The sequence below is a fragment of the Pleurodeles waltl genome, chromosome 4_1, assembly GCF_031143425.1.
Source record: "Pleurodeles waltl isolate 20211129_DDA chromosome 4_1, aPleWal1.hap1.20221129, whole genome shotgun sequence".
Lineage (NCBI taxonomy): Eukaryota > Metazoa > Chordata > Amphibia > Caudata > Salamandridae > Pleurodeles > Pleurodeles waltl.
The window spans coordinates 1,019,915,420-1,019,927,673 of NC_090442.1; the positions used below are offsets into that span (position 1 = coordinate 1,019,915,420).

At 41.1% G+C, this 12,254-nt stretch overlaps 1 protein-coding gene across 1 annotated transcript in view; it reads right to left on the bottom strand.

Annotated features, from left to right (window-relative positions):
* The window catches only part of FAM3C (FAM3 metabolism regulating signaling molecule C), a 251,437-nt gene that overhangs the window by 209,484 nt on the left and 29,699 nt on the right, over nucleotides 1-12,254 (bottom strand). The window contains exon 3 of the mRNA XM_069229911.1: nucleotides 11,436-11,540. Coding sequence (XP_069086012.1) covers nucleotides 11,436-11,540 — 105 coding nt within the window. The remainder of the gene's footprint in view (nucleotides 1-11,435; nucleotides 11,541-12,254) is intronic.

Genomic DNA, 12,254 nt, shown 5'->3' on the forward strand with positions numbered 1-12,254 from the left:
TTAAGAACTCTGAGGCAAAGATTAGCCCACCCTTGGATTTGAATTTCCCTCCCGATGTACCTACATTGGCTATGGAAGCAAACTACTTTTGACGTATAACTGTCAGGCTACAGTTTGGGACAGTTTATGCTGTTTGAGATGTTGTAAGACAGGCTTCTTTGTTGAAAAGAATATTTCTTTCTCAAGGATGTTTGCATAAAGATAGCTGAAATGCCTTTTCTATTTCACAGGAACGGATCCAAATAAACAAGAATGAAACTGCTCTTTACTGGCTGTGTTCGTAGGAAGAACAAGGACAGAGCGTCCTCGGGGGAAAGTTGAAAGGAGGGACTAAACCTGATTGGTGGACGTGTTGATGTTTTCCATTTCCCTGGGACTCATGAGAAATGTAGTTTTGTTCTGTTTACAAGCTTCTGATGGCTACTGGATGTAAGAGTGGAGAAAGTAAAGCCTAATCCTCGCCTCCGAGCGCTTGAAAGAATTGAAACTTCCCATTAGGATAGCTAGGAAATTTTTCATTTTTGTTCACTGAATGATTGTGCTCCTCATTCCTCCAAACAAAAGATTATTACCAAAGTCAGATGCATCAGTGTTCGGCATCTAATAGCTGTAACATTCTTATTTTGGAAACCATCAGGAGTAGGATAGGATAGAGACACTGTCGGGGAAAATTCTATGTCTCAATTACTTGTCTTTGGACACCACTGGTCTCTTCAGTACACTGTGGCTTTCATACAAGGAATGCACATTCTGCAAGGGAACACATAAGAAAGAAGACCCCCATCTGATGGTCAGCTGGGACATCATTTTGAGACTTAAATCTAGTTTGTGCAGACAAGACTATAAGCCCCAAATGACAATACTGTTACTTTTCTTGTATCCTACAACGCTCCTATATACTATATGGGCCAATTTTACTACAACAATCTGGAGTTTCGCATCCTGAAGGAGGGCTATTGTCTTCAATTCTCTTCTCATCTTCACATGATAATTGGCTTTGAGGAGTCAGCTGAGATAAAGTTAGATCAAGATCCCTTTGAGTTGAAGGATGGATGCTGACAATGCCACACAGAGAGAGATAGAGGTGGTCTGTTTTCCACCTGAGTCGGAGAAGGACGATTAGTAGTAATGGAGGCATGTCTGCAAGCTAAACTGGCTCAATAAATGCTGTACAACAGATGGCAAGTGTAAAAAATAAGTCAGATAGGAGTCAGACATGGTTTAATGAGATTGTTAGTTGTTTGGAAAGAACTTTTCTAAACGTTTTTCATTTAACCCATTAAAGAGACGTAATGCGCCTTACAAAGATCCAAATAAAACATCTTAAACCGCAAGAATAAAGCGAAACCACATCCATTTGATTCTTTGCCCCGCTCTGCAGAAAAACGTCCTGGGACCCGCTAGGATGTGCAACATCTTCAAGAAGAAGCAGAGATAGGCAAAGGCCAACTCCTCCACTCTCGCAAATTAGGTGAGGTCCACAAACGTTCAGAAATCGGGTTCCTTCCCACCATGGATAGAATGGTAAATTCTGTTGAGAGGAGATGGCTTCGCAATGCAGAATCTGAGAGACAGAAATGGTAACACCAGCAGATTATCAGATTGATAATCTGCTGGTCGTATCCGCTTCTATGTGGTTTACTAGTTGGTGCCCCATGTAAGAGAGGATAATGGTGCTGTCAGTGTGGAATACTACCTCGAACCTAAGCATTGGAAGACTGCATGCAGCACTGCGACTGGCTAGATAAAAGCTAGGAATCCAAGACACAATTGCACCAAAATAAGACAACGCTTCTGGAAGTAGGAACCTGGAGACAAAACTGGGGACCAAGATGTTCAGAGCAAAAATATTCTTCCACAATTCCAGGTTACACAAAAGCTATGAGACCACTTATGAGACTTCAAGTTTCTGTGAGACTTGCTCATCTCATAGCCACAAACTGCAGCCATTTTCAGGTCTATCAAATATGATCCTCACCAAGTTGCCTCACGGTGCTTTTCAAGAGGGAACAAAGGATGGATCTGAGGAATCTTTACCAATGCAGAAGTTACTTCTGCAATTACAAGCGGTATAAATGATGATTACAAGTATTGCTGAGCATCTTCTCCATTGTTTGTTTCGGCCGGGCAAAGCAGACCCCAACAATAGGCATATGGCATCAGACCAAAGACAATTGTGCAAGGGCAGAACTAGACTTGAACTACTGGTGCAGGGGCCAATATGTCACAGCGAAGATTAAAATATCTTCAGAGCTACAGCAAAATTCTATGTTATGGTTCAGTGGGTAAAGTAAGGGATGGAGTCATTTATCTGGATGATATATGTGATGGTGTGGATATTAAAGCATACTTCGCAATTAAAAATGCTCTTAAAATAACAGTTGCAGGACCCAATTGAAGTGGGTGTTGGAAATTGTTTAAGACATATAGAAAATGTATCATTTTATTACACATTAAGCCAGAAGATCTGGCAGAATCAGCATCCAACACTATTTGCAGGATGGGATACGGGTACAGAGGGTGGCTCTCCTACTGTCAGTGAGGAAAATGTCTCATGTCCTACACTAAAACATAAAATGCTGAATATGTACTACATGATAACCTCGATTTCCAGCTCTCATCAGTGGCCTGCCCTAGTACTTCTTGGCCAATGCACCAAGACTTCTAAATCCTTGACAACCCGATTCCTGACTGTCACCAAACATCTATTCTGCTTCTCTCCCGTGTTCTCCTCTTCTCTCACCTTGATTTCTCCTTTTCTTTCCTTCCAACGTGCTGGTCAGAAAATACTGCTGGCCCTTCATGAACATTTTTCTTCTTCTTCATGGTGGTCAGAAAATAGGGTCCTGGGGAACAATGCTCCATTTCCAAAGTACCTGCCGCATTCCCTCTACCTTGCCTCCTCCTTTCCTCGCTCCTGCTCTTTACTTTGTCTCCCCTGTCAACCCCTGACCTTTCAGGTGAAGTTTTGGTGGATTAAGATTCTATACATATAAGCAACAATCAATCTTACGACAGCCAGTGCCAACAACTAATAAGATTCTGGAATGAAAGTTATTTTACTTTACCTTAAAACCCCACCGGGCTTTTATCACTTACGTAATCTCTTGGTCACGTTCTAGATTTGTTTCGGGAAGTGCTAAAAGGCAAGGGAAGTACAGACAAAGGAATTTTAAGACACAGATAATTGGAGGGAAGGTCTGAGGAGAAAGAGCTGCGTAGTGTAGGATAAGGGAGAATCCCTAAAAGGAGAAGAAGTTTGGAGACGGTAAAGGAACCTTCCCATTTCCTTATGAGTACAAATGCCTGTTGGAAATGGCCCTCCCTACAGGATAACCCTCAAATGTTTTTACCTTTTCCTCCCTTTTGCTGGAGTTTAGCTAGCTGGCCTTAGGACCCTGTCACTTTACCAGTGCTAAAGTGCACATGCTCTCCCCCTAAAACGTGCTCAAATTAGCTTTCCAATTGGCATATTTATTTTACTTGTAAGTCCCTTGTAGAGTGGTATACCATATACCTAGGGCCTGAAAATTAAATATCAGTGGGCCTGCAGCGCTTACTGTGCCACCCACCTATGCAGCCCTCTAAAACTTGCCCAGACCTGCCATTGAAGCCTGAATGCAGTGTCACCTTGCTATGTTGACATGGCATTTAAAATCCCTTGCCAAGCTTTAATCTCCCTTTTTATTACATAAAAGGTCACCCCTAAGGTAGGCCCTTGGTAGCCCATAAGGTCGGATGCTGTGTAATTTAAGAAATGTACTTTTAAGATTTTAATGTTCTAGTAGTGGAAAAACTCACAAATTAGTTTTTCACAACTGTAAGGCCTACCCCCTCCCGTAGGATAACATTGGGGATTCCTTATTAAATTTAATAAGTTACAATTCCTAGATGAGAGTAGGTAGACGTTTCATGTTTGGTGCCTATGAATTTGTAAAGATTAACCCGCTAAGCACAGCCCCATTTGCACCTGAATAGGCTATGCCTGGTTGCCTCACAATAGGCCTAACAACCCTGTATTGTCACTGCAGGCAGCTTTGAGCCAGGGCAGGTGAGGCAGGAGGAAACTCCTTGAACTTCAAAGAACCTTTCCAGAAACGTCTCCCATCTTCTAGGATAAGAGCACCAGGGTATAAAAACAGGGTTCTCAGACCCAGTCTTCAGTTCAGTACTGCACCTCGGGAAGGATACTGAGGACTCCCTGCTGCTGTGCACTCTGACAGACTGCTGCACCTGGAGGCACTGCTTTGCTGCCTGGAGTTTGCCTTAAACCCTCAGAGGCCAGCCTTGCATATACATCTGCACCCAGGACTACCAGAAGTGACTCCAAAGGCTAGTCTTCTGGCCTCCTGTTCAGAGCAACAGGGACAGAACAGACGCACACCATCTTGAACCCACACCTGGACTCAACCTGAGTGAGTCCTGAACCCTTAGGAGGACTCCATCCACTGCTGGACCCCTGGTTGTAGTGCTAAAGGTGACTAGATGTCCAGAATTATTTTTATCTTTTAGGCATTATTTTGAACTTTAAACATTCATAACTCTAGTTCTACTGAATGGATTTTTTTTGTGTTGGTGGCAAAACGTTTATTGAAATTTACTCTATTTTTCTAAATTGGCTTAGGATTTTTATTGCATTGAGTTTTAAACTTTATTGTTGTTTGCGTACTGTACAAATACTTTACACATTGCCTCCAAGTTAAGTCAGACTGCTTTATGTGCCACGCTACCCAGGGTTACGCACAGGTTAATTTAGTGACTTTTTGTGTTTCACCGTGCAATGGACTGTGGCTGCTACTTGAACAGGAGTCACACCCCAGTCAACCAACAACTCAATTCCTCACAATGCCTATGCTGAAGAACTTTCTTGTAGATCTTATTACTTTCAGGTACACAGTTGTCACCTGCACGGTATAGAGAAGCTGTTCATTAAGAACCCGTTATCAGCCCACTAAAATATGTTAACTCAATGTGGTGTGCATCAGGATAAGCTATGTTTAAGCACTCATACTTTGAATGGCTCAGACATAATTTTTGATACAAGATGCTGTGAACACTGCAACTAAAAACCAACTATAAGATTTTGGTTCCCTTTTGTGTGATGAAGACGATGCCAGGGAGTGTGCCTAATGTGGTTGTTGCTGAAGGGTAAGGTATAACTGTTTGAGTGTATAGTTTTTGAGGTGGTAATATTCAGCCAATTGTCCAACTTAGGTGCTGTGTTGCGTGAGTGATGGACTGTTTTCAAAAAGAGTGGCAGGCCTTATAACTTACAGGGGAGTTAGTGGTTGCTAACCATATAAATGATCAAAGAAGTAATAAACCGAAGTGCTCTTACGGCAAGGCTGGATAGTAATACTGTTCTAATAAATCGTAAGGCTTTAGATACTAGACTGAAGGAAAACCCTAGCAGGATATAAAGCTGTTTACCTTTTACAAGTAGTAAGCGTGGACGTAGTGTAAAACCACAAACCAGAATTTCTGCAGGTGGGCTGCAGTCTATAGTCTTGTCAGGTCCACTGCCTAAATTATTCTCATTAACCTATGTTCATCTTGTTCTGCCTTCTTGAGCTCTCTTACTCCTCTGCCCGGCTCCCTCCCTACTCCTCCGCTCCTCACCTGTTCCCCTGCTAACTTCAAACACAGCCCTGGACACTAAAGGGATGATTATGACCTTAGCAGATGGGAAATCGCAAACATGACGGATATCCCATCCGTAATATTATAAGTTCCAAAGGATATAATGGAACTTGTATATGGCGTGCAGGATATCCGTCACATTTGTGACAGAGTAATCCCCTCTGCGAACGTCGTAATCAGGCCAAGGAAAATACTTCTTGATATACAATTAGGCAGTGTGTGTGACTATGGGCACAAAATGCAGTGAACAAGGAAAGATCAATGGAAGGTTGACAAGCTATAAAAGGACCTTCGAGGAGATGAATAAGAATGGTCTTCCGTCAAGTAGCCGCAACCGAGCCAATGGCAGCTGCCTGGCTGGGGGATCTAAAGCCCATACAGGCCAATAAGTGTTGCATTCCTGCAACAGTGCATATTGTTTGCATAAACAGTAACCTTACTACCTTTGCTGGTGTATAACCTGTCTTTAGAGGTTTTGTGTTGTAGGCACATTTTACCTCCCATGAACAATAACTTTTTTCATGTTAAAGTTGAAAAAACAATCTTGTAGCATCAATGGACTGGAGGGGGAGGGAGAATAAGAGTAACCACAATAATCATTAATGATATAATGGCATTAAAGATCTCTTGCTCTGATTATCAATGAACTCAGTAAAGAGGTTGTACCTTTAATGTTCTTTATATTGAGTATCGTCCAAAAGATATTTGCAGTGGATGTGAGAGCAATAGATTTTTGGCAATTAGATTTGAAATAGACAGCCCAACAATGTCCATGGGTGACCTCTAACTTCCTCCAATTCAACCCCAAAGTGAGGTGATGAATGAAAAACATTCTTCTGAAAGTAGATGGCCAAACTCACGGACCATAAAATACTAAATTAAGCACTAACCTTGTGTTCCAGAGTAGCATGCTACTCGCCAAGAAGCATGTCTACACATCATCAGGAGTAGTAATTAGGACTAAACACATACATTTACAATACAACACAAAAATAAAGCAGGCATGTAAGTTATTGAGGAGGCAGAACTTGCTATACAAGTAGCTCCGGATAGAATGACAATCAAAAAATAAAAGAGTTAATCACAATAATGTGTTCGGATGAGATGTGTAGGATATCAGATGGGTAATAGGGGTGAAACGAGAAAGGTGTCTAGGAAGGAGGAGGTAGGTTAAAGAGACTGTAGTAGGAGAGATAAAGAGGCAGCAAGTGTGAAGGAAGACTAGAAAAGAAACAAGCATTTGCAATGTAATGGGTCTTGCGTTTGCTTGAGTTAGAGCTTTTAGCGTTGTTAACTCCTAACAGGACTTTTCTTTCCACATAAATTGAAAATGAAAAGTAAAACAGTTGACGTAAGCAAGTCAATTCAAAGCGCCACGGCCACAGTGAGCCCAAAGGAGAGAGACAAAAAGAAAAAGAAGTTCGCTCGTAGTCAAACATATCGGCAATTGCGCAATTATCCATGTAACAGGGTCGAAGGCCAAGGCGGTAACAAAACCGCCTCAAGGAGGGACAAACGTAAAGCATTTACTAATAATAACAAAGGGTTTTTGGAAAGCAAAGCACCATGAACGAGTGATAGTGGTGGACATGCGGTGGGTGTGGTTAAAAGCCCTCACATAGATTACAACAAGTCAGAGCCCTTGCGCTCAACCAAAAAGGGATGTTAAGACATGGAAGAGGAGACGAGGAGTTCAGATAAAAGAGTGAAAGATGGGCAGTCCTAAACAGGAGGTCTGATCAGTTGTTGTAGATGGTCACATTATTTAAACTTTGTGAAGAAACGTTCCTGTTTAGAAGCTGCAGAGGTAGATGGTTTGTTAGCCTTGTGAAGAATGAGAAAGAAGAACCATGTTTGAAGTCACTGAGACTACTGTCCTGTTCTCAAGGTGCAGAGGCTGAGAATGGTTAAGACAAAGTACAAAAATAAGAGAGTTCTGGGATCAAAAGCCTGATTCATTTCATCAGTATCCAGTTGAAAGTGGGCGCTTTTTTCCCCTCAGTGTGGAGTGGTTTTAGCCTTGGCACTGAGATGCTATTGTAATTTAAGTTTGCTGGCTAGCACAAAGTCCAGTGATATTGGTCTGTGTCCATTATCTGTACAAAGTCAGCAGTACAAAGGTGATCTCCCCTACAAATGATTATACGACTGCTGTGAAACAGCTTTAAACTTGTATAGTGACATGTGATGTCGTGTCATTCAATCCAATATCTGAGTGAGGTATTCTTGATAAAGGTAATGGATGAGTCAACCGAAAGGGGGAGCTTCAATCGGATGATGCCAATTCAGCATAAATTTACTTTGGTTGCAACTATCAGAAATGGACACCAGCAGAAATAAACACAAATGACCAGTGCAATGTTCCCTGAGTGTAATAAGCAATTATGACCAAAGCAGTAATGAGGCTCAGGCAATGACTGTCAGCAATGGGAATCATTAGTTCTAGCCAGTGGTGAGCATTTAAAGTATCCAGAATTACTTTCAGCCTCAGGCAACAAAGTTCATGGACACTTAATGGACCCAGGCAGTAACGCTCAACTTAAGCGTCAATGGCACCAAGCAAAAATGACACTGAATGACAGCATAGTTAGTAAGACTTAATGTCCCCAAGCAGTAATGAGTGTAGGAGGGATTGACATTTAGATCAAAATTATTTTATCTTTCTTGCCATTAAATGACCGTACTTCCACATCAATACCCAAGAACAGCAGCAAAGCAGCAGGATATATGTGCCTTTAAAAAAATGGTAATCTTGTGACACCAGAACAGATTTACCAGTCCTTATCCTCTTTCATTCATTTTTTGAGAGAGGAGGAGCCGCCTGACTGGTTGCCCCTCCTGGCGTTTTTTTTTTTTTTTTTTTTGCACTGCTGCATTTTTGCAGGCGAGGAAGACATGACAGTACAGTACTCACAAATGTTAAAAGGGACGCTGTCAAAGACCACTGACCCTCCCCTGACCCTCTGGATCCTTAGTCCTTGGGCAAGGTGAGAGATTTAATAGGGGCATGGATATGGCCATCAGAAGACTGAAGAGTTCTGATCAGGGCATTTAAGTGAAGGCAGAAGAGTGAGATCTGCATTAGTGGGCTTGCCCAATACCACCCACCCATAAATATTGTGCATAACCTAGGTAGGCTCTTTTTCACTTCCTACTGATGTTCACAAACAAGGGTGGTTTTGCTTAAGAAATGCCTTTTATTACCTTCATGATAAGAACATGCAACATCATGTGCACCAATTCTTATAGGGTGATTAAAATCAAAAACAGATTCTACACCAATCTGTGTTTTATTTGCTTAAGTGTGAAAATGGTGAGGTTTGTGATCAAATGTAAGAGAAGCAAAGTGGATGCCCTGTGATAATGCGGAAGGGGGTTCTAGTCAACCATTCAGTGATGTTGACAAAAGTCAGCTAGTTTTCTCCATGTTTGTGAAAAATAAAAAAAGTAAACTAGTGCATGCACAATATGTTTTGTGCTGACAACTGGAAAAATGCCTTAGCAAATACATACCGAACCAATAAAAGTCAACAAATGATGCCAAGTAATAATTTTGTAGCAAATGTGGTTTACTTTCATTGAGATTTTTAATGTTGACTAAACAGATTTTTAAGAATCACTCCACCCCACTTTTGTGAATTCTCTCCTGACCTGTCAGCAGCAAATTCGATAAAAATCAGAGTTTTTCACAGTGTTTTTGCAACATTAACTACAAAACTGGTCAAGGTAGGAATAAAAAATTATTTTCCTAGGCAGTGACTTAACTGAAGATGTTAACCTCGCCTCTCCATGTACAAAAAAAGCTTACAGTCCAGAGTTACCAGGATCACTGCTGAGGTTTTGTTAATTAATCTGGATTCTAGGCAGCATGAATATGTCCACGCTGAGAATTATAGATGATGTTCATCAAATCTTTAACGTAGGAGATTGCTGCCTCCTTGTTCTTCTTATATCTTACAGCTGCATTCGATACTACAGATCACAAACACCTCATTTCCCTACTTAAACATTGAATGAAGATCAATGGTTCAGTTCTTTTCTGGCCCGCCTCCTTTCTCTTCAACGGGTCTCAAATAGTGAAGGTGGGCTGCAATATCTCTGCTACACCACGGCTTACCTGCGGAGAGTCACAAGTCTCAAACTTAGCCTCTATGCTCTTCAACTTGTATATGGAAACCCAGAGCAAAGTATGTCAAGAATCAATGTCACTAGTCATTGTAAAGCAGACAAGAAGCAAGTCTTTCTAAATACATTTCTTAACACGTATTCTGTGCATCATTCTCATAAACTTACAACCCGGGATGGCAGAGTTCTTCCTCAAACTCCACTCCCAAAAAACTGAAAATGACTGATCACCCCCAAAACACATAATTTCTATTGCATTCTTCAAACAGGAAGAAACCACAAATTTCTCACCTTTCTTGGTAGCATTCTTGACCACCGTCTTTCTAAGACTCCACACTTAATAGGGTTACTAAAGCAGATGACTTTCAACTACTGTCTCCCAAAAAGATCAAACACTTCCTGCCCAACAATTATTGTAAGACTTCTGCCCATGCCTTTCACTAATCACTACTAGACTCTGGAAATGCTAATCCAAAAGAACTATCACACAATGCTGCAAATCCTCTCAACAGCCACCCTAGATTACTCTACTAGATTTCTTCCTTCTATAAGGAAATATAATGACATCAAGGCAATACTAATAAAATTACAATGGCTTCCAACAAAGGCAAGAATTTCATTTAAACTGAAATGCATAACTTATATTGTACTGCATCTCAACACCCCATCCTACCTTATAAGCATTCACACACTTTCTAGAGTTAAAAAACAAACAAACTCTGTAGTAACAACAATCGTCTACTGGAATGTCACAGGTTCACGATGACCCATGTACAACAATTCATTCACTGGTACTGTTCTTCTGTTCTGGAACTTTTTACCAGCAGCCTTAAGAACGAAACCCTTACGATCATTGTTCCTTTAGTACTTGAAAACCCAGCAGTTCAAAAAGAATTAGCTCATCACTAATAGCCCTGACAGTGATGTGCTATTCTGCAGTTGAGTCCTGACAAACATACTAGAGTGAAGCACACAACATTCTGAAAATGCAATTTACCAGTTCTTACTCTCACTTACTCATTTGCTCTAGCCATTCTCATGCATTTCGTAATTGCTCTACGTTTCCTCACGTATCTGCCACATAGGTGCTATAGTTTACTTTTCACTATTTAGCTTGCACTAATATTTTCTAATTGTATGGAAGTTGTTGAATATAAAGGGTACATCTAGGTTACCAAGTGACTAAGATCTATTTAAAACTGTTAACTAATTTGTCCATTACTTTGCCTTGAGCAAAGCACTACACATTGAAAATGTACAGGTGTAAGAAAAGAAACAAGACTAATACGAAGACTGCAGAAATTAGGTTACTGCACTCTGGGGTTAGGGAGACACAGACCCTGGTGCTGTAAAAGCCGCCTTAACATTTGAAACCTACACAATATGCCACAAAATTACAGCACAGTTGCTATGGAACTATTAATCACTCACCTAAATGTAAGCAACTATGGACAATGTTGAAGAAGTATTATAATATCTCTTTCTTTTTTGGCTGCTTGAGATTTTGACAAAGCTTTGGCCATCTTAGGCCCAGCAGCGTAACAAGAAATACAATATCTGCTAAGTATAAATATTGGCTTCTAACAATATTCATGTGTGTCTAAACAAGAGAAGTGTACTAGTGGGCACACAGATAAAATGTAATAGAAAGTGGTAAATAGATAACTTACCAAATAGGCTTCCTAGGTTGGAATCCACTTTTATGTCAAACACTTGAGATATGACATAAAATGTCAATAAAAACACGCCAACAGCCAATATCCATTTTACAGCCCCTATAAAAGTAAAGAGTTGTTAAGCATTTTTGGTGTACAAAAATCTTAATAAAAATATACACAAGAAAGAGGACAAAAGCTGCATAATCATTCAGCACTACAAGAATAAACAGTTAAATATCATGGGATTGCCTCTGGTAATTTCTGACTTTCGTAACCAATACAAGTCTGGTTATGCTTTTAAACGTCCCTCCAACTGCGCTCATTATACTGCAGCGGGCGCCGACTGATGGAGGTGTTGATGCGCCCAACTTTGAGTTGTATTTTGCGGCAGCGCAACTGAAGTGGCCAATGTCCTGGCTACATACTCTGCGATGTGCCTACTTATATGAGGATTCAACCCTCCTCCCCTGTCAGGAAACGTGCCAGATGACTGTGGGCTACCCTTGTTGGCGCAGGTTTTTTTCATTTTCATGGTAAAAGCACCCTCTGGCATACTCCCGGGTATGGAGCTCTGGTATCAGCTGCTCTTATGCTGTGCAGCGCAGCATCCTGATGCTGCCCCTTGGTGTGAAGCTGGCGTGGATCGGGTGGGGGGATTTTACCAAGAGGGCTCTATCGTGTCCTTTCAGGATACCATGGATCCATACGCATCGAAGAATTTCTAAAAACACTGCACCATACAATGTGTGCTGCGACCTACTTAGATTGCCAGCAAACATGTCTACTATGCTGATTGTGCTCCCACCAAATGGCGGTACACGTCATGTGATT